At 46.1% G+C, this 23,145-nt stretch overlaps 1 protein-coding gene across 3 annotated transcripts in view; it reads left to right on the forward strand.

Annotated features, from left to right (window-relative positions):
- Nucleotides 1-23,145, forward strand: part of SLC22A18 (solute carrier family 22 member 18) — a 57,286-nt gene that overhangs the window by 3,700 nt on the left and 30,441 nt on the right. For all 3 annotated transcript variants that reach the window (XM_068683474.1, XM_068683473.1, XM_068683472.1), the window contains exons 3-4: nt 1,376-1,521; nt 2,240-2,372. In XM_068683474.1, the coding sequence (XP_068539575.1) occupies nt 1,376-1,521; nt 2,240-2,372 (279 nt within the window). The remainder of the gene's footprint in view (nt 1-1,375; nt 1,522-2,239; nt 2,373-23,145) is intronic.

A 23,145-nucleotide genomic window follows, 5' to 3' on the forward strand; every position in this document is an offset into this window, starting at 1 on the left:
ACTTGAATGCCCATTTGAATGTTACTCCTTTTAATATAGAAAACTAGAGAGTAGCATTTATGTTTTGGACCTGAGATATCTGATATCTGTTTTTTTCCTCTCTGCATGTCACTCACTAATGTTCAAAAAAGACACTGAAGGGAATGGGAAAAGGCAAAGAAAAATTCATGTGTGCCTGGCTTCCTGCTGGTGCAAGTGTGTGTTGCCAGATTGAAGCCAAAATTTGTGACGTAGGTTTGAGATGAAAAGGATTTTCCTATATGTGAGACTGCCTTGTCCTCAGTGTGAATGTAGATAAAGAGAAAATGGGATGGATAAGAAATAGAAAAATGTTGAGTTTAGGTCAGTTCTTGTACATCTTGCCTGGTGCTGCCAAACAGCCATGATATGATGAAGCACTGAAATTACCCTTTAAAAACAAAACCAAAAAAGCCTTGGACTATCCAGTAGATTGAGGTCTGTAGGTTACAAATAGCTATTATAAGCTTCCCTGAGTTTAATGTAAGTAGAAGTTCTGACCTGAGCCTCCTCCTTAACATGAGTCCCTCTAATTCCTTATGCTTAACTCTGTTTGCAGACCAATCTCGGCATTGTTTGTTTGTTTTTAGTGGAAGCACCACTAATTGCTAGGCAACACTGATCTTATAACTGTGATATGCAACTTCATTTAGGGGAAGGGAAAAATATAAATGAAAAACTTAATCTAAGGTGTGTTTTATAGTAATCTTAGTCCTAGTTTCTAAGAACCATTCCTATAGTACTCATGGACATGATCCAAATTAGCTTTTTAAAGTACCTTTAAAGTAAACCAAGGACTTGAATAGAACCTGAACAAAAAACTGATTTGACTGTTTTGTTATTTCTGTTTTGTTTTGTCTTCCTTAAATTGAAGCAAAACTGATCTACTATTGTGAAGTCTTTATTAAACCTAAATAAGAAACTATCTGTTTTTCTTCAGTGATGCTCTGAACATCCTCTGGAAACAATCTGGGACAACTTCAATCTCCAATGAACCTGGACTTAAAGAAAAAAAAAATAGCTAACTTGATTCCCCGGTCTCAAATGACTCAGAGCTGAAAAATAAAATTTGAGGGCACTATGTGCTCTGAAATGATGATATTGAATGTGTTAACTGTACACCTGCTGAGCTGCTGCACCTGCCTCTGCTTGTCAGGTCTTCAGCAGTCCTGAGATAAAACACATTGAGCTGGGCTCTGATTACCCAAACCGCCTCTGGGAGCTGAGCACCCCCGGAAATCCCATCAGTGCCTCTTGCAGGGTCAGTGAGTGAGACCAGAGTGGCTGTGAAATCCCACCTGGGTGGGTGGACCTGCCCCATCCCATTTCTGACAGCCTCGCACTGTTTCTGTACTAGGTTTGCAGATCAGTTTGGTACCAGAGCTGCCTTAATTCTCTCCTGTGCCTCTGGAAGTGTCTTCTTCCTGCTCCTGTCCATCTCCACCAGCATCCCCATCCTCTTCCTCTCGAGGCTGCCAGCTGTGTTCATGCATGGGCTACCAGGTAAGGTCAGGCAGGGCCAAGGGACTTTCCAAATTGCTTTTATTGCCTGGTTTCCTGCTTTGTGCTCATGTTGCTGGAAGTCAGCAGCATAAAGGAATATTTATGTGTTCAGGCTGAAACAAAGAGGACATGAAGCAGCACTTGTACTGGTTATGGAAAAGAGGGCTGGCTGCCTGTAGTCCCAGTCTGGTCTTCTGCCTGTTTGAGCAAACTGCTTGGACGTCACCACTTGGGCACAGGCACCAAATGCTTGCAGGCAGCAGCACTATCCCTAACTTCTCAGCTGCCTTCTTGCAACCAGGATGTTTTGTAGGAGAGCTTTTCCCTTTCTCCGGCTGAAGTAAGCATATATACCACATAGTCAGTGATACGTGGTTACAGAAATGGCTTTTACTTCCTACAAAACTGTTCTGATTTAGACTGACTTCCCTAGATGCCTCTGTTAAAAACCACACCACCACCTTTAGCTACTGAAGTTCACGCAGCTCATACAAGAAGATTCATGTTGGTAGGGTGTTATCTTCTTATAGTCACTCATGAAGTGGTTTTTGGTGCTGTTTCCTGCAACTATGGACTTGATTAATTCCTCTCACTGGTGTGCATGAGCACAGGGCTGCAAGGACGTTTTGTGGCAGGCACTGCTTCTGCGGCCCATAAACCTGTACCCACTGCTCCGAGCCCAGAGCAGGCTTCTTCCAAGGTATTTGTTTCCTTGCAGGTGCTCAGAAGGTTATTACAGACCTGACAGCTCCTTCCCAGCGTGCTGATGCTCTGGGGAAGCTGGGTCTTTGCTTCGGAATAGGAATCATCATCGGCTCTGCCCTAGGAGGGATCCTCTCCACCAAATTCGGGTGAGTGATCTGCTCGTTTGGTGTTGGCCTTGCTGCAGCAACTGGGGGAACAGTGAAGGGATATTTTGCTATTTTCACCCCTTACCAGTTTTTGATGATATTGTTCTTTGAATGAAGCAGTGTGCCATCTTCTTGTGCCGGGCAAGGGTATGGTATAATTCATAGTGTCCAGAAGGCTTCTCTAACTCTTACTACCAGTTCTTCACTAATTTTTAGGGCCAATAAGGCAAAGAACGCTCCAAACCTGACCCCTGCTGTAAGCTGTCTTTGTGTCCCACTGTGCCACAGCCCCAGGGAGGACTGGTAGTGTTACACCTGTGCTGGATAATGCAATTGTAGACCCTCTCTTGCCATGTTGGTGGCAGTAGAGGTTCACATCAGAACTCAATGTTTTGCTTCCCATACCACCACAGAGAACTACTTGCTGCAAAGCAGTGCAGACTTCATAACCTGCTCCTAAGAAATAAAGTTGTATAACTGAGGAGTGGAAATCTGATGCAGTGTGAAACTCCTGCTGACACTGATGTGCTTGGAGGGATGCTGAATACAGAACAAGACCTTGGGGAAGGGGAAAGCAAGGCTGCAACACTGGGGGAAAGAGATTGAGGAGGTCTAGCCCTGAAACAGCAGGGTTAGGGAATGAAGCACACATCTTTTTTGCATACTTTCTACTGCCTGATACAGGCAGGCATGCCTGATATAGCAGGCTGTCACCTTTTATGTGCTGAAATTGAAAAGAAATTCCTGGTTTTACTGAATGTATTAGTCTCTGTTCATTACTGGTGGAGGAACCTCAAAGAGAGCAGCGTATCAGGGAAATACATGTGGCTGCAATCTTCCTGGGGGAGATGCCCTGTATTTCTGTGAAGGTGCTGGGGGGAGGAAGCCCTTGAGAACTTCTGAGTATTTTGCTCTACTTTTCTTATGAACCTTAGCTTCTGTAGATTTAGGTTAGCATGGAAATATTTTCTTTTTCAACCACCGCGAGCATTATAGCTGCTCTGAAGTGTAGGCTAGAGGGTTAAAAAATAATAATAAATAATTCATCGGGGGAAGCTTGTTTTCCAGTCATCATTCTCGTCCTGGGAGCAACCCGTGTGGCTGGCAGGGTGCTGTGCCCGCTAGGTGGCACCGTTGGCTTGTCCCCCAGCTCTGCCTGCAGCCGCCTCCTCTGTGAGTTGCTCCCTGATGCGGTTTCATTGCCATCCCATCTTTGTGAGCTTCAGGCACCGAAATCATACGGCAACACTTTTAAATTATTATTATTATTCAGGCCCCGAGGCCTTTTGTAGTGCCATAAGCGCAGTAAAATGTATATAGGAATGTCACCTGGGCATTTTGTATAGGTGCAAGTGGTTATGGTGTTGGGAATCGTGCACAGAGCTCTGAACCCTGTTGTGTATCCACATGCCCTCGTGCCTAGTGATGCTGCTTTGCATCTCACACCTCTGTAAAGGTTGATTAAATAAGAGACGTTAACCTTACTGTGTTAAACAGCAGCTCCTGAAAACTCTGCTGCCTCTGCCTTGGTAGAACCACAGAAACTGCTGCAGACAAAATTTCAGTTTTCTTCCTTCTCCTTGGGTTATTTCCCATGCATCCAGTGGAGGGCAGCTTGAGCTTGCAGTTTGTGCATGGCTGATGGAGCATCCCATCACAGGGATTTTGTGGCTGCTGCTCCCATAGCAGGACTGGGGAATGCAGTCTGTCAGTCTTCTCCATGAGGATCTGTGCATCCCACTGGGAGGACTGTAGGACTTCCCACGCAAAAGAGGCAAACCCACCCCAGTGTGCTGGTGGAGCCTTTTTGGCACCCCCCAACATCCAGAGGGTTGGTGTGGATTTGTAAAAAGCAGTTTAGGGATGAAGGACTGCTCCAAGGAAGCTGCCCTGGGTGTGGGGTAGTCACCTTCTCCATTGCAGAATCCTGCCTTTTCTCTGACCTTGTGCTTAGCTCCTCCACCAGACTTCTGTGCAAAGATTATAGGTGCAATCCACTGATATTTTTTGAAAATATGTTGGCTCAGATCAGTGGTAAGCAGAAACTCAGCCCTGCGTGCTTCTCCCCCAACAAGCTGGCAAAGCTCTGTGCCATAAAACAGCCCTTGGAGCATCACTGGTGGCTTCTGGCTGTGTCTGAGACCTTGACCTGGAGGGAAAGGAGTGGGTGTCACATTAGGAACATACTCAAGGATCTTTCGTCCTGTAGCTGCATCCCACAGACTGGTTATTAATCATCCCTCCCTGTTTCCCACACTGGTACAGGAAGGCTATGGAGCTGCGTAATTGCTTCCCTTTTCCATAGAAAAGTGACCCAATCTGCTTCCTTTGAAAATAAACATTTCTGCCGTGTCATGGAAGAGCAAAGCTGGAGATTTCTGTCCACTCGGCATTCTTTGTCCTCCCTCGCTACAAAGCTGGCCAGCTTTCCCAGTCTGTTGACAGCATTATTCATATGTTAGTAGTGGTTTGTATACAAAAGAAGGGGTAGAAGTCAGTTTCAGTTCCTCAGCTGATGTCATTTTGGTATTATTCCGCTGTATTGTATTTACCATTTATGTACTTGACCTAAAAAGCTGGTCTGTTATTGTTTTCTTTGCTAGGATAATATTTATCAACCCTTATTTATTGAGGGAGCCCCAAGAAGGAAGTTGAATGACTTGTTCTGACTTGTGTAGGACTTCTTGGATGTCAGATTCAGACATCCACTCCTAAGCTGTGGCCACCAGCTCCAGCCTTTCCTCTTCTCTGAAGTACTCTGCTTCTCCCCATGTTTTCCAAAACTTTGAGTGAAGCTGTAGCAAAGCAATCATCACTGAAATGTGGCTTTGGTTTGTGCAAATCAAAGAGCCATTTGCCAGTTGTCTTCACCCTACTAAACTTAATTTTTGGAGGCCTTACTGTTAATATGTGGCCCAGTCCTCTCACCTCTGAAGAGTGCACACAGCTGTGGAGAACAAGTTGTCTGTGGGCAGCACCATGGTCAGGCAAATTTAAACCACCTGAGGATCAGGTATAAGCCAATTAGCTAAGATTACAGCCCTTTGTGATAATTGTCTGGAAGGTGTTTTCATGTTTATGTGCTTTCTTAATTGATGTTTTCTGGTCATTGGACAGTTGGATCAGGATTGTGGATGTAAATACCTAGCTTGAAACTAACTCCTGTAGTTCAGCTGAGGTCTCCAGGTTGCTGGTGAGTCTGCAAACTCTGTCACAGCCCATCCACAAAAGGGGACTTGGAAAAGTAGCTCTGTTTTGTGCTGTGTAAGGGTTTCCCCCCTGCCAGGCGCTTACTGGGAAGCTGCTGGGGACCACAGGCTGAAGGCCCACACCATGGGAGAGGTGGCTCTGGGCTGGTTAGCAGGCTTTTGTGCCGGTGCTGTGGGTGAAGAGTGAAAGTGGAGGGCTGGATTAGTTTTCAAAAGTGGAAAGATGAGCCTAAGGTAGTTAATTACAGAGATCTCATCCTTTCTTCTGGGACTATGATTAATTGCGTTTGGCTTCTTTCTTCTTTCTTTCTAACAAGGACGTACAGAAGCTTTGCTGCATGACCCAAGATTTGTTTGCTTTCTATGGACAAGGAGAGGTTTCTTCATTTTAGTGACTCAGCTTTAGGCTTAAATCTCTTGGAGTAATTATTCTTTTGAACTTGGGATTTTCCTGGCCAAACCCCTTTGGTCTCTTATTTAATATTATTACAACAGGCTTTGGGGATGGTTTTTTCTTTTTCTTTTTTCTTCCTGGCTGTACTATTATCCTTCCTCCTCAAGGGGAAAAGAAGGAGCTTGTTCGCCTGGAGTAGGGAATTGCATTTCTTTTCAATAACCCATTTGAACCATGTCCTCTGGCAGGGAATTTCTCATCGCTTAGCGGCCGAGTGGAAAAACTGTGGGTGTTGAAAGGGCTGAAGGTTGGGAGCTGGGAAGGCAGCAAAGGGTGAGAGGGTTGCACTCTGCTCCTGGACAAAGCGAGGCATTCTGCTGCCTGCAGCCATTCCTGCTCCCTTCCAGAAGAAACTGTGGTATTTCTCTGCCTGGGATGATGTCGATCGGTGGTGCTGGCACAGGCGTTGCTTTGTTCTTTGTGTCAAGGGACTTTGGGAAGAAGGAGGTGGCATCTGCTTGCCAGTAAGCTGTCCCCAAGCTGCAGTGTGGTCTGTCACCATCAGTCAGGCTCTGAGGTTCTGTAGGAGAGATGGGGAGGGAATAACAAATTGGGCTGTTTGTCATGGAGCTGACAGATAAGGGAAGGTGTGGAAAACCTCAGGAAAAAATAAAACCCAGGAGATTCAAGCTATTTCTGTTCATTTACTTTGTATGACAACTGCTCCATTTTTGGAAGCCACAGGCACAAAGATGGTCTGTAAGGTTTATGTTAACTATCTCTGGCTAGAGGATTATGCACCTCATCCCTCCACAAACTGTTGGGTCAAAGTTGAGGTCTAGGCCACTTCTGTCTGACATCCCCTGCAGCTGAGCTTTCTAGTTCTAATGACTTGTTTAACCTATTCTTGAACCTAAGGAATGCCTCAGTGCACTTTTGGTGAGTTTACCTAATCTTGGACCTTTACAATGGAGACAGGTGCACCTAAATTTGCTGTTCAGGTTCCAAATGGCTGATGGAGAGTCACAGGCACTCCTACAGTATGATTTACCTCATTATGAAGCAGGCCCAAAGCAGCTCAGGGGACCTGTCTGTCGTGCAAGCTTTCTGTTTAATTTCTGTGTCGCAAAACTTGAGCTCTGGCCACGATAGCTATGCTGGAGTCTAATGTTGCACTGTGAACATGTTGGAAGCCACCAGGATGCATGCCCTGAGCAGTTCCTCTTGTCCCTGCTGCTTTGTTGCAGCAGGCAGGCCTGCAGCAAGCTCATCCCTGGCCCTTCCTGCCTGCAGACCTCAGTCTGACACCTCCTACCACATCTAGGCCACCAATAGTAGGTGTAGGTCTGCTGGCTTACACTTATTTACCCATTTTAAGACCACGCCGTGACCTCCTTCCCCCTTTGCAGGCAGTCAGTAAGCTTGGCTTCCTTCCAAGGCCTGGTCTGAACTTCAGCAGGAGGAGGGTGGCTGATGGGGCTGAGAGCTCCTCTTTGGTCCTTCGCCCATAGGTGGGGCCCTTTCCCAAGGGAGGAGAACTGGGGTTCAAGGAAGGAGCCAGCAGCTCATAGTGGGGAGAGCTCATGCCTTGTGGCTGCCCTCAAGGGTACAGGGCTTGGGTTGAGTTAACGGGATGCTTGTATGGCAGCCCCTTCCCTAGTCTCATTGGGAAATGCCCATTTTTTCTCTGAAAACCTCATTCCCCTTTAGTGTTTTCTTAATTGCAGGGGTGTTGGGGCTCTGAGCTGGCTTGCAGTGGGATGTCTTCCTGCACCCTCCTTCCTCCTGGGCACCTTGGGTTAACTGCTTCCCCTTCTCAGGGAGCTATGCTAAAAGGTCAAATGTGCCTCATTCATTAAAAATTGATTAAAGGGAGAAAGTGTCCAGAACTTCATTGTGTGGCTGGTCTGTGCAGCCTGGATGGAGAGGTGAGGTTTGGGGGCTGTTGGGGTGTTCCTCGCACCAGAGCTGTGGGAAGAGGAACCCCTGGTGTGTCTTGCAGGTCAGCGGTTACCCCAGCAGACAAAGCACTGAGAAATGAAAGTGTGGTGGGAAATATTTCTACCTGTTCCCTTCTCCAGCTTTCATTGCAGCTTGTGTGCTGGGGGAGGACACCCTGCCTCACCTCCCCATGCCTGCTGCCAGAAAGCGAGGGGGTGGTGGCTGAGCGAAACCCTGTTTTGTGCGCCTGGTGGCTAGATCGCAATCAAAAACGTGTGTGTCTGCCAAGCTACCTCTGCTGAACTTATTGCGGATACTTGAACGCCGCTCCCTCAGCCCAAGCTTTGGTTTTCTGAGTTGTTTGCTGGCTTTCTGCAAGGCTGTGTCAAGGTGGTGGATGATTGCTCTTCCCGAGCCTGGTTTGACATCCCAAATAAGTGTTTAAAAAAGTAGGAAACCCAAAACAATGGGATTCTTTGGAAAGGCACAAGGTATTTTGGGCTTGGCCTCCTCAGCAGAGGCAGTGCTGAGGGCAGAAGGTGACCCTCACTGTGCTGGTCGTACAATAAGGCAGTGTCTGCTCATGACTCACTGGAGCTTCATCTGCTCTTCCCACTCCTGGAATATTTCATGACCAGGCAGCAAATCCAGCAGTATTGCTAGGGATTGAAATCCAGGGAAATACTGTTTTCTTTGTTAACACAAAATAGAAAGCACAGAAAAGGCTGTGGTTAAGTCCCTCAAGTGGGATTTGGGACTTGGCTCTGCTGCAGTTTTCCTGTGATGCAAGTAAGTTGTCCCGTCCCTCTGTGGCGGTGTTCCTTGAGCATAAAATGGGGGCAATATGATGCTTTTTCCTTCCCTCTCCTAATACATTTATTATACTGCTGTTTAGATTATACAGTCTTTGGGATGCAGACATTCCCTGTCACGAGTTGTGTGCATGCAAATATCTAAAACCTTGGAAGAGTGCAGCCAGTTTTTCCTGGATATATCCTCTTCTGCCCCTGGTGTCCTGAGCAGGCAGAGGTTTAGAGAGCACAACTCACATCCCATTTTGGTGGGCTTGTTTCTTTTTTTTTCTTTTTTTTTTTTTTTTCTTTTTTATTGCTTATCAGAAGCACGTGCCAGCATTTTGCTGTTTCAGGAAAAAAAGAGCTCAGCCAGCCATAAAGCTCAGAGTGGGGTAGGGTCCACCAGAGGAGGGGGCTGAAGTGCAGGGCTGAGCCCAGCAAGAGTGGAGGGACCTGGAGGGCAACGTGGGATGGTAAAACCTTTCCCAAAGTCATGCACGCACATGTTATATGGACAGCTCTCCTTTATGTCTCCTAATTCTATAGATTCAAAGGGTCACGCTTATGTTTAATTCTGATTTGCTTCAGTGAATGAACCCAGCCCTGTGGTGGGAGAGTCTGGGGAGCTCAGAGCAGGAAGGATGTGGTGCTTGTGTGGGAAGGATGATTGGACAGGGGAGGGGAGAAAGGTTGGGATGAATGGGAATGTGTAGGTCTGGCATGGGAAGGCTGGGCTGGGAGGAATTAGGTCTTGGGGGCAGCAACCTCTGGCTTGAGAAGCTGGGGGATGAAGTCTACAGGGAAGGGCGGAGAGCTTTTAGATCTAGCAGGATCTCTGGAGCAGCAAGGGGCTGAGTTCGGAAGGAAGTAGCACTCTTAGAATGGACCTTCATTTGTGGTGGAGGGAAGAAGGGGAACACCCCCACTGCTTTTCCCTGTTTTTCTGCTGCCTGAAATAAGGCTGCTGTATAGGATGGCCAGAAAAGCCCCCCTTTTGGAGAAGTTTGGGGTTGGGAGCTAAACCCTCCCCATTGCCATCCTTACCAGATGGATGAGGCAAGCAGGAGGCTGGCAGCAGGATGGGAAATGGCAACGCCTGCTTGTGATGGGACACTGGTCCACTGCGGGTGAAGGTCAGGCTGCTGGGATAAGGATGCTCAGAGGGAAATAAAAATGCTGTGACCTGCACATGAACTATACCAGCTTCTGTGGCCCCACCCAAGGCTTTCGTTTCATTGCAGGCTCTAAATGAAACCCTGCTCACAGCCACTCCACCAGCCTGCAGAGTCAAAGGTATGTGAAGCATCCCAGCACTGAGCGCAGCCAGAGGGCAAAGGAGTTTCTGAATGGCCATCTCCAGGCTCACCCCAGCTTGCTGGGGCTTGTCTCTTTAACCTGACAAATCATGTGTTATCACAGCCAGGGGAGAAGGCATTTCTAGCATCAGGGAGAAGTGCTCTCTTCAGTAGTTATTACCACAACAGGCTTGTGGTCACCAGGTCTGTGCCTCTGGGTGGCCAGGGACCATGAGGTTCCTTGCTCCTGCTGGTTCCTCAGCAAGCCCCAAATCCTCTTGAGACCCTCCTGCACTTAGCAGCCACTTTTTAAATCAGCCCCAAGTAGCTTGCCTCACTGCCCTTCTTGCTTAGGAGGTGGCTTGCATAGCTGAAAAGACATACGGACCCTATACATTCATTAGGAGGATTAGTTTTGACTGTAACCATCCTCCAAAGCAGAGCCACAGTGATTAGGCTTTGCAGAAATGACAGTGACTATCTTTCAGCCTCCCACTTGGGCATGGCTAAGGTGGATTTTCAGAAGACAGGAATTCATAGCTTTCAGAAATCTGGTCCGTTTAATGCAGTTTATGTTCAGGTTGTAAAAGTGTTTTTGAGCATTTGAGGCAGTATCTAGGCTTTTTGTTTGCTTGTTATTACAGCAAGTATTGTCCCAGTTTTAATTTATTTTTCTTGGTGGTGAAGGTTTTATACATTTAATCCTTTGTGGTCTGTATGCAGTATTAACTCTGTCTCACTAAATATTTCTCTATTCCCTGATGTCCCATGCTGAGACTTTGGAATAAATTACTTCATAAAATTTTGCTCTAAATCTTATTGAAGTCTGCATTGTCTGTATTTTTATTTTTTTATTTTTATTTATTTATTTATTTATTTTTACCCTAGTGTAAGTGATCTGGGACTTTCTGAAGTCATTGGATGTGTTTCCTTTGAGTCTGGTTTTAAATCAAGCTCTGGATAAAGAAATTTGTAGAGGAAGGAATGAAACATCCAAAAACCTAAAAGATTTCTGCAGGATATTTCTTAAAAGAAAAAAAAAAAAAAAGGCGGGGGGAGGGAAAAAACAAACTTGGAAAAATCACCTTGGGAACATGAGAGAGTGGGACTAAAGATAGTAATGGTTATTAAAGCTGAGAAGAATAAAAAGCTCATGCATCAGATTTTTAAGCTTGCTTCCCACAGAAGCTTAGAAAAGCTCTTTCCTGATATAAAGCTGTATAACACATTATCTGCAGTCTGTTGGTTGGATTTCTTTCCCTCCCCTTTCTGACTAGACAAAAAGATGGTTTTCAGATAATAGAGAATTCTGGATAATTCCCAGTCTTCCAGGAATTACTGTTCATGGTGGAAAGAAACTTACTTCTAGATTAGTCTATTGGTGTTTAGAAAAGACATTTTGAAGCCATTTGGTGAAGAACTCCTGTAGAGTAATCCAAGGATGCTGCAATAGCACCATGTATTTGCATTGGTGGTTGGTGACAGCAGGCTCAAGCTTCACGCTACACCCACATGTGTTCTTGTTGCATGTGATTACACGGTCTGGGACATCTAATTGCCTGATTGTAATCTGTCCATCATACCAAAAGTTGCATCATTTTGCCTTGGCGCTGTGTGGCAAGCACTCTCCAGATAGAGTCTCCTGGCCTTTTAAGGGTCCGTGAATTTTTTTCTCATACTTCTGTATGAAGCCTGATTCCTTAAGTTGCTTTATTTTATTTATTTTTTTTTTTTTTGAGATGGGATTTGGTTGTGGCACGGAAGAATTTGAAATAGCTGGAGAAGTACATCTGTGACATGAAACTGCTCTGAGTAGCAGCAGAGTGAATTTTTCCAAAAGGGCTCCAAAAGTTGAGCACTGCCTTAACTATTGCAACACTGAGTGAGGGAAAATTCCAATCCCATCTTTCCTTCTCCAGCTGTGCTCATTCATCCAGTGTAGGTGAGAGGTTGGGAGCCTAGTTTAAAAAAAAAAAAAAATCAAAATATAATTCCCATGCCCTTGCAGTGTATCGTATGCCTTGCCCTTACCTCAACCTAGTAAGACCCAAAGTCAGATGATGAAGGGGAAAGAAAATACTATGATTTAATAATTACCAAGAATAGTCCAGGCAGGAGATAAGACCTTGCATGTCTGCAGGTTTGTGTGGATACTGCAGTGAGCCTAGCACCAGGCAGGAGCGGTACTGTGGGAGATGTAAAGCACAGGAATGCAAATGGCATGCTATAAAGGCGCAATGAAACGATTCGATGGCACACCCGGGCACTTTGTAATTGCTGGTATCTATCTATTTCTGGACTTTGGAAGTGAGCCATCTAAAAGCAAATGTTTAGTCAGCCCTGCAAGCTGCCCATAGTGCATGGCATGTGGTGACAGGGTGGTTTGATGGGGATGGGGCCAATCATTTCTTTGCCAAACAGGATTATGCTATGAAGAAAAGAGAAAGAGATGGAAAGACATGGATGAAGTTCAGCATCTCTCCATCCTAGAAAGCTGAGGTGTAAGGGGGGGGAGGAGGCAGAAAGATACCAGTCTGACGTTTCTGAAAGGCTCTATATGGGGCACGGAGGGAGGTTTTTACTACCATGGATGTAATGCCTTTTAAAGCAAGCCCTGATTCTGAGGTTTTGGCACAAAACTGAGGGTTACTTTTGGCTCGCAGATGTGAATATGGCCCACTAGCATTTGTTTGGGTCAGGTTTCTTGGTGTGGGACTGGGCAAGAGGGACATAAGGTGACAACTTGGCCAAAATCTGGGTGGAGGCAGAAAGCTGGATCTTAAAGCTTTGGCTGCTGGAGAACCTGTGTGATGGTGGAGTCTGGGGGCTGGAGTTTAGCTCAGTGGGGAGACAAGCAAGTTGCAAAATATGGATCTGGGTTCAGGTTACAATTCTGCTCCCCAGGGCTCTTCCAGGTGTTCAAGTACAAACTCCTGGCTCAGGCCCATCTCTAATTAGGCATATTCTTTAAAAGTATTTTCCTTCCTCGGTTCCTGTGCTCTTGGCTTGTCTCCACTAGCCCTCTCTGCTGTGCTGGAGCACAGTTTGCTGGGTGTATTAATTGAACTGTTTACACACCTGGCTTCCTGCAAGAATAGACACCCAGCTCCTGCTTTTGAAAAGCCTAGCCCAGAGGCTGTAAACAGGAATTGTGCTATGTCTGGAAAAGCTGAACTGCTGCTTATCTCCACTCCCCGGGGCTGTGGGAGCAGCAGCAGCTGCAGACGTGGGTCAGTTGAGCTTGGAAACTGGCTTGTGCACCCTTCCCACCGGTCCTGTCCTCCACCTGGCCCAGGTCCCCCTGCAGCTCAGGAGCCACCTTCTCTGCAGAGCTATTCCCTTTGCTTGTGGCAGGGGCAGGAGAGGACCCAACTGGTTTTTGGAGCAGCTTAGATGCTTATTTTGCCTCGTGTATGAAATCTGGGGGCATCATCCTGGGGTAACGTCCTGTGCAGGACTGTGGGTGGGACTTGTGTTTCTGTCCAAGCTCCCCAAAAGCAGGGGTGTGTTCCTCACCCCTTATACTATCTGAAGAAGGACATATCACATAACTTTGTGTAGCTCAAAGAATGGCTGTGGAAAGAGTAGGCTGGAGACACTTGTGTGGTCTGGATCAGGTGGAATTGTTCCATGTGGTCCATTAAAGCTTTGAATATATGAGTGTAAAAAGATCATGTTGCACAGTTTTTATTTCAAAGTATATGGGGAGGGAGGAAAGGCAGCCCAAAATCAGTAGGTTGGTGCTGTCAAGGATTTTTTCTTCTTAGGTAGTGTTGGAAGACCCCACAGATGTTGAAATGGACTTTGTCACTGCTGGAGAGTCTCCCTTCACATTGGTATTCAGCCTTAAAACACTATGATTTTGTGGATGTGCTATCAGCTATTTTACTGGGTAGCTATGCGTTTGATTTTGCTCTTTTGTTGCTGTTATTATTTTTGGTGAATATTTACTCAGCTTCATCTGGGAAATAACAGCTTGTCTCTGGGCAAAGCCCCTGAGTGCTGAATGCCAGGGTTGGGGCACTGTGCTGTTAGGTCTATAGGGTAGAGCATGATGCTGATGTGCTGGGTGTTGGCATGGTTAGCTTTCTGTGCTTCTTGAGGCTCTCAGCGCACTGTTGGTAAGGGGCCCTGGAGGTTTCCCCGCAGGGCAGGTCCTGTGCTGTTCCTCGGGAAAGGACATGCAGATGCCCAGGCTGGGAACAGGGAAGAGGAAATCCAATACACCGTAGGGCCAAATTTGCTATCCAAATTTCAGTCCAGCTTGGAACTGGAATTGCTGTTTCCGAAGCACTGAGCTGGGATTTCTCCAGCCAGCCTCCAAAGGGGCCTCAAAGTGTGGGACAAAAGATGCTGTGATAACAGCTCTTGGGTGCTTATGCCATGGGGGAACCCCAGCAGCTCAGGTGCAGCTCCTGATTGCCCAACAAGCGGTGACTTTGTCGTTGAACTTTGCTGGCACTGATTCCTGCTTGGCTGCTGACTTTTGGTTTTGTGCCATAAGTGAGTGTTAGAGCTGCAAGGGCTGGGAAACGTCAGCTACGGAAAGGGGCCCTGGAGGACAGATGAGGGTGGCAGGTGCTTTCGTCCAGGTTTACGTCAAAACCTTCTGTGGAGGAAGAGAAGAGGGCTTATTACATCCCCCTGTCACCCTTTCCTCCTGCGTAACTGTGCATGTCTGCCAAAATAAAATTAAAAAAAAAAAAAGCAGGGCTGTTTCTAGAAATCCGTGGCTAGCTGGGTCCAGCATGAAGCAGCATGACCATTCGTGCTGTGCTCCTGCTAATGGTATCAAATCAAGCAGGAAATTATTTTTGGAGCAGTGGAGCATGTTGAAACCCAGCAGAAGGCAGCTGTTTGCGTAACCGGAGTTTTGGGAGAGCTGTCTCGCTTGTTGCCAAGCGCTTGACTTCCTATGCTGGTGAGAAACGGTTTCCCTGCTCCCTGGGGCTTCAGAGGCTGGGCTTGGTCCAGCTCCCATAGCGCAGGAAGTCCCCAGCTGCTTTTCCATGTGGGTGAACCTACCTGCTTCAGGCTCCTCGCATCACCACCCAGCCCTCTGCGTCAAAACTAACGACCTGCAAAATAAAGGGTTTTGTCCAGACTCCAAAAGCACTGACTCTCAGCTGGGTTTCTAACACCGGTACCTGTAGCTCTGAGGCTGCCTCCCCAAGGGTGTGTCCTGGTTCCTCTGGCTGTGCTTTACAGAATTACAGAGAACCATAGGATGGTTGAGGTGGGATGAGACCCCTGGGTCCATCTGGCCCAAACCCTGCTAGAGCAGGGTGCCCAGCACCATGTCCAGGTGGCTTTTGAAGGTCACCCACACCATAAAGAGGTTCCTATGTTCCGACAGAACCTCTAATGTTCCAGTTTGTGCCTGTTGCCTCTGGTCCTGGCACCACTAACAAGACCCTGGCTCCGTCCCCTGTACGCTGTCCCCTGAGGTATTTGCAAACACCATAAGATTCTCTTGAGCAGCCTAATCCTCAGGCTGACCACGTGCAGCTCTCCTAGCCTCTCCTCATGGCAGAGGAGCTCCAGGCCCTGTGTTGGCCTCTTTCCAGTCTTTCCAGTAAGCCCAGGTCTCACTTCAGCATCTCCCTTCTGTGTCCTGTTCCTGCAGCTCCCAAGGGTTTTATTTTATTTTTGAAACAGGGATGGTGTTGCTGCCCAGCCATAATAGGGTCTTTCTAGGTGCTCAGAAAACCAAGCTGCCATTTTCCACATTGGCCTCATCGCTTGACTTTCTGCGTTAAAGCCTCTCAGTGCTGCTGTCACAGGGAATTGACACCCTGCTGCTTTTTTCACTTTCCAAATATAATTTTTTGTACCCTTTTTTCCACTGCACTGCTATGATCTGGTGCCTTACATCTCGGAGGTGGCTCCAGCTATGCACTGACGGAGCTCCTATGCAAACAGATTCATCACCCCAATCTCTGCTCTTAACCCCTCATCCCAGAGCAGAGAAGCTCTTTCAATCCTACCAAGTCTCTGAGACAGTAAATGGCTTCATACGTGCCATTCATAAGCATTTTCTGGGCGTGACTGGCATCTGGGCTGAGCTGTGTCATCCATCCGGGAGGCTGCCCCCCAGAAGCAGTCTTGCTAAGAAAAAAAAAAAAAAAAGAATACTCATGGGGCTATGTGGTATAGACATAATTTCCGTTGTCCTCTGCTTTCTCAGTTGGTTGTTAGCTGATGTCTGGAATGATGAGAACATTTATCGGATGGCTTTTCTCATCCTGGTCCTAGCTAGTGATGCTAGTGCAGATGAGGCTGAAATTCCTGCCCCAAAATGAGATGCTTTGGCACGGAAGGGAAGGACCGAGTCAGCGCTGGGAGATTTCGAAAGTCGCCATAGGGGTATAAAGGCTTTTTTGTTTGCGGGCTTCTTATGTCATTACCCGGCCATGCAAATGTCGCCCCAGAAGAAAGACTTTTTCACATTACTGCCTTGTTCTGGAAAATTCCCTCCCTGATTATTCATGACTGCCAACTGCTTCGGCTATATGCCCTTTTCCTGAGTGCTGTGGAGTGGGGAGAAATTCCCTGACATGGGGAAAGGGAGGAACAAGCCCAGTGCATATAAACTGAGTCAGTCTACAGTATTTACAGCTTTCCAATTGGATAATTAAATTCTCATTCAGCCCAGTTATAATTAGAAAAGTTGCCTGTCCTCCACAGGGCTGGAATTTGTTAGCATTGCATGACTGTAAGGCAGCAACAAGACACCAGGGCATCCTCTGGAGCTGTGCTGAGCTCCCTGGGGTGCTGAGCTACTCAGTGAAATAGGTTTGAAAAAAATACAAAAAACCATTGCCTCACTGTATAGTAACCTTACAATGTAATTGCTTGATGATTTCTGGGTAATTTGGTAATAGGTTATGGAGCCTTTTATTTCAGCCTATCCCATTCATTCATGTCTAAGATTGCAGTAGTTGAATATTTCCCTGTCTGGGGTTGTTCAGTGTGTAATGCTTTTAGTCACTAGTAGAAAAAACCTTTGCTCCTAACCTCTGGTCCTGTAAGGGGCGAGGCAAAGATAACTCTGTCTGCAAATCCAGTTATTTTCCCTTTGCCACTTAATTGCTTCCTGTGGTATCGTTATGCCCTGCGCCGTCAGTTTTGGTTGCTTTGGCTTGGAAGGGAGATGGGATGGGTTGGTGTTCCCTTGGAGACTTCCCGGGTGCCAATCCATACAGAGCATGCTCTTTGCTCTGCCTTTCACTTCTCTGCTCTCTTCATTGTGCTAAGCTGGCTTAAACTGCCCTGAAAGTCCTTGTTAGTATTAGTATTAGTTAGTATTAAAGAAGAAACAGTGGAAACACCAAGTCTGGTGGCTGCTCAAATAACTGGTTCCTCATACTTTGCCTGCTCACGAGTCATCTTGTGGTCTACAGAGCTTCAGCCCACAGTTCTCGGGACCTAAGCTGAGTATTTATTGGCTTGGTACCCCAAAAGGGAGTCACATTTCCTGGCAATAAAACACTATCACGTTTAAAACCACTAAGTAGGTCCTGCTTCCTCAGGTGAACACAGGAGTCATGTGTGAAGCGGTGCCTTTATTTCTCTGCTGATATTTTCTCAGCGGGTGGCTGTAGGGAATGGTTCAACTTCTTTTGTCGCCTTATCTCTGGGAATCATTTCAGTTCCGTTTCAGTGGCGTTGCTGTGAAGTGCAGGACTAAAAAGGGTTTTATTGTCTCTTTGAACTGTGTTTTGCTCTGAGGAATGAGGATATAATTGTAACACAGGCAGTCTGGGCCAAGAGGCAGGAGGACAAACTAAGCATGTCGAGGCTTGTCCTGCCTGATCTTTCCCAATTTCATATTTTTTTTTTCCCTCCTTGTGGCTAGCACTCATTGGAATTTTCCATCTAATAGCCCAGGGGCTTACATGCTCTTAGCTGAAGGAGCTCTGGTCGGCTGGATGTGCTGTTTCTTTTGATGATGGCCAAGACCAGGATTTGCCACTTGATCCATCAGTTCTTTGCCATCCACGTCTGCAGGAGGAGTGCAGAGGGATTTTCAGGCACCATATTTTTTTTCCCATATGCTCAGGGGGCTTTCACTGTCCTCTTTCCTTTTTTGGGTCACGTTTGGATTTTCCAATAAATAAATCTGTGGGATGAATTAATAGCCAATATTAACTGAAAAAGAACATCCCTAAAGCCTTCAAATACTCTAGTGTTTTCCTTCTGGGAAGTTTCATTATTACTGTAGTGTAAATACAGGGTTTGTTGCCTATATTTGTAAATACAGCAAGTTGTGCTTAGTTTGCGTCATTTAGCAAAAACCTGCCTTCATCTGAGGGCAGGTTAACAATTAGCCTTGATGTGAAGCAGGGATTAAAGACAAAGCTGTTGGTACTGAACCCACACCATTTCAATTCCTCATCTGTGTCTATCTGATGACTTACTAAAGAGGAATGAATTTCAAGTCCTTTCCTGCTGCTATTTCGTATCTCTACTCTATGGCTTGGCTCTTCGTGCTGAGTGCTGCCATTTTGATGGGTTTGGCGGCCATCCTATCTACACTGCTGATATTGGGACTGATCCTGCATGTGAGAGATCTGTTTTTTAAGGCTGTTTTCCACCATGATCTTTCCAGGACTTTGCAGAGGCACTTTTGGGTGCTTCATGTCCCTCTTTGTACATAAGGAGCATTTGCGCCATCACCCATGGGGATGTTACGAATACAAAGTGTGAGTTTTTCAGCTGCTGTTACCAGGTCCATCTCCATATGTAAGAGAAGAAAACTTCTTATAAAGACTGTTACAAGGAGTGATGCAGATCTAGGTCTGGAGATCTCTGTACTTCCACCACCCCAGATGTGCATCTAACAGGCTACTGCTTGGCAGCACTTTGAAGTCCATGTTTTTCCTTTGCTGAAAATGAAATGAAATCAAATGGTATCATTCTTCACTGTTTACTGGAAAAAAAAAATAGTAACAATAACCTCAGAAAGTAAATAATTTCCTCATCAATTAAACGGTTTATGCAGACCTATTTGGTGCAGAGTCAGCTTCTGAAAGGTTCCAGGATATTGCAAGCACCAGTCTTAGATAATTGTCACTGCAAACCACTGAAGGGCATGGTCCCTCGCTGCCTTCAGCTGCCTGATTGTAGTGTCTACCCTAAGACACAGGTGTTACCCTAGGTGTCCTGCCAAAGAAGTGTGTGGCCTCTGGCTCTTGTAACAACAGATATCTGGAAACGTAAGTCTTTCAGATACAGCAAAACCAAGTGTGCCATTGCTTTACTCATTGAAGCTACAAAAATATTTTATCAGAGGTTTCCAAACTCCTCTGCAGACAGCTGGCTGTTCACGCAAGTGCTCACCCCTCCTTGTTTCCAGCTGCTAATTTGCAATTAAACACACCTACAAATACTCTGCCAGCAACTTTCCATGCAAGTCCTTCAGGTAGCTTGCAGTTGCTGTCATTTGATGGTGAAGGCGGCAGGATCCTGCTGTGAGCACACGGCTGGGTGGAGAGGCTGCCCATGAGGCTGCCTAAGATGTGGTTCAGACAACTGCTGCAGTAAATAAGAGTTCAGCGTAATGCAGCTGATACTAATTGGCATCCCTGTAGGTGGTCTCAGTAGTGGAGCTGAGATTAAATGTGGTGCAGAGAATGAATGAAGCTCTTCTCCCTAAGGGGAGTGCCTCCAACTGAGAGCTAAGGTGTGTTAGCTCGAAACACAGCCACTGCACTGGGGCTGTGGATAATGGACGTTCTTGTTCAGGGTTGTGGCACTGCTGAAATACACTTAACTATGCGAGGTGGAGAGAAGGCCCTGCAATTATGTTTGACTGCTCTGAAGGACTTTAAATCTGTTTTTGATTCATTGCTCCAAAAAGCACAACCCAGTTCAGTTAACATTTAATGTGCTTTTTAGCTCAAATCAATTATTTTCTACTATGCCAACAAAACAGCTGAAAACAGATCATTTTGTTCCAAGTTTCCTAGCCATTCCTTGACTAGTATTTGTCCTACAAGCAGTGAAGAGGCAAACTACCTGCAGATATTCAAACCTGCAAATGTGAAACACAGAGCAACCTTTTGTTGGCTTATATTTAACATGCAGAAAACATCATCATTATGGGATGAAGGAAACAAAACACTTAATTGGGAGAGTTTGGTAAATATAGTAACAGTAAGACCACTCATGGTTTAAGCATACGAAGCCTGCCCAAGCAAGTAAACTGCACCTTTAATTAATGGTTTCACCCTTCTGGTTATTGAAATGGAGTGACTCATTCATTTTAATCAGATGCCTCCTTCTGGGATCAAACTGTTCACAAAATCAAATCACCACATCCCTAAGGGTCTGTCTTTGCTGGGAAAAGGGTTCTTTTCAAGGGGCCTGTTGTGCAACCAAAGAGGTTGGGGCAGAATGCGGGAAATGCTTCTGACGTGCATTTTGTTTGTAATTTCTGGATTTAGTGTTCCAACATAGTTCCCCACACAAAATGAGTCCTAATGCATCTTATTTCTGTCTCATTATGAGGTCTTACTAGACAAAAGGTGCTAGAGCCCTTGATGTAACACAGCAAGACTTTTTGCACCTTGAGGTAGAAGGTGTTGGCTGCGACTACTTGTTCCAAGGCAAGAACAGTCTGTGCCGTACCTCTGCTAGGCTGAGGCATTTACAGTTAGTTACCTCCAGGTAAAGAAGTAATTTGTTTTGCCAGGGATTACGTAGCTTTAAAATGTCCTTCACGTGAATGTGGTCCTGGGAAGAGACCAAATTTAAGTGTCAGACTTGGCTTGTCAATGACTTCACTATTTAACTCAATAGCTTCTGGGTGTAGAGGGAGCTCTTCATTTCGCATGGCATGAGAACTGCTGTCTGGGACCATCACTGTGGCTTCTCCAGTGCCTCGCTTGCAAAAGGGGCTGGCAGGGGAAGAGGCTCCAGACCTCCAGCGGGTTGATGTTGGACCATATCCAAGCGTTGGTGGAGTAGGTAGTTAGTTACCTGCGGCATCGGGCTGTCTGCACACAGCCCTGCTTTCTACTTGCCTGTGCTGGAGTCGTGAGAAGGCAGGCTTATGGCTGTTATTGAGGAAAGCCAGAGCATCTGGCGTGGGCGTCTGGTTTTGGAAGGTGAGAGAAGTCCTCTCAGAAGTACCCATCGCCATCTGTCTCCCTAAGTGCTGGTAAAGACAGTGATCCTGGCTTGCCGTGGCTCTCTTTTTGCTTGTTTTCCAGCCAAACCCTACCCCTTCCCCTCACAGGATCTACTCAGCCTCCACCCCTCATCCTTGGGCAGCAAAATCCAGCTTTGCCCACGCTTTGCTCTGAGCCAGCTCTGAGTAAGTGCATCACGATTACTGAGAAGCAGCAACCCCAGCTGGTGCCAAACTTGAAGATCCTCCAAAGCCACCGCCATAAGCAGAGACCTGACGTGCCGGGAGTGCGGTCCAGGTTACTACAGCAAACCCTCAACAGTTTCCTGCCCAGCTGAGTCTTTTGGAGTCTGAAGCGTTGTAACCTCATAAAAGCTAGCAAGAGCTTGAAGTCATTCACAGATTATTTCACCACCTACGGTATTCTATGAAGTCAGACATGCTGTAACATATGATTAACGATGTGTTCAGTGGTGAGTCACCGGGTAGTCTAGCAAGCGCTGCTCACCTTCTAACCAGTCTGTATGTGGGAGTCCTTACCCAGTGACACACCCAAACCCAGCGTTTTAATAATTTACCACATTCTGAGCTCAGAAAAGCAGCTCATGGAATTGTTATTTAAGTTTTTTAAAAAAGGTATTAATTTACCACGCATTAGGGAACAAACCCCCACCATGAAGAAGAAATCAGGGGAGGGGGAACTCAGAAATGTCTTATTATTTTTTATGGTTGGTGTATCCAAGAATCTTGCACTCCAGGTATTGAGTAAGTGGAGACTTCCACTCCACCTATGAAGGAAATCAAGAGTTGCCTAAGATCACAGATGTAAAGGTGTTTTGATACTGCATGTGTACCATTTACTTCAAAGTTTAACCAGAAGTCAGCTGTGTGCAGTGCAGTTTATTTAAACTCAGTGGAAATGTTACCACTTCAAGTGGGGTTCCTGTCCTGTTGTTTCCCCTTGAAGTGCCCTCAGTCTCATGTTTCCACCCAAGCTCTGCTGCTATACCTTTTTTAGCATCGGGAGGCCAGCTATATATCCCCACGTAGGTGTCTAACAAGATATTCCTGGAAATGAGAAGCCTGTCCTGTAGATTGGCAAGAAAAAGTCTGGGAAAAATCCATGCTTGAGAGATGAGAGGATTGAGTCTTTGTGTTACATTAAACAGTCACTTGATAAGATGCATGAACTTTTCTTGGCTTGCAATGTAGAATTACCCTTTCCTGCCTGAGTGTCCCAAGCGCAGCGTGAGAGTTATGGTTAATCTTATTCTCTGGAATACTTAAGGGTTGTTGAGAGAAAAAAAAAAAAAAGGCTTTTTTTTTTTCTTTTCCTATGGAATGAGCAAAGATGAGCCTGTCTGGTTTGTGAGATGGTAGTGGGAGATATGAATTTGATTCCTGCTGAGAGGAGGATATTGCACTTGCATCTCAGTGTGACCTGGTACCCTTTCTCTGATAAAAATCATAGTAAGATGCCTAGGGAAGAAGAATACTGGGAAAAACTTGCATGATACTCACCGATTACTTTTCCAGCCTCCAACTATTTTCAGCTCAGGGGATTTCCTGACATGAATGAATGTGGTTTGTGACTCTTCAATAACCTTCAGTGGATTGTTCTTCCAACTACTTGTCCAGTCTCTCCCTGAGCCTGTTTAAATCTTTTCCTTCCACTACATCAGTAGCAACAAACTCCATTGACCTTCTATGTGTGGTGGAAAGAATTGGGCCTTTTTCTGTGTTTTGACCCGGGCTCCCAACAGATTCATCTGATACTTTCCAGTCCTTGTGCTGGGAGATACCACATTAGTCACTTCCTAACCCCATGCTCCATGGCCCTCACAAGTTTCTGGGCCATTATTACATATCTCTTGAATACCGTCTCTGCAGAGTGAAAGCTCTCAATCTGCTTACTTGTCACTAGCGTGAAGTCCTGGCTGCCCTCCTCAGGGACTTTCCCACTTCTAAGGTACCTATTTGAGAAGAGGGAAGAAGTGTTGTGCCAG

This window comes from Anas acuta, chromosome 5 (assembly GCF_963932015.1).
Source record: "Anas acuta chromosome 5, bAnaAcu1.1, whole genome shotgun sequence".
NCBI lineage: Eukaryota > Metazoa > Chordata > Aves > Anseriformes > Anatidae > Anas > Anas acuta.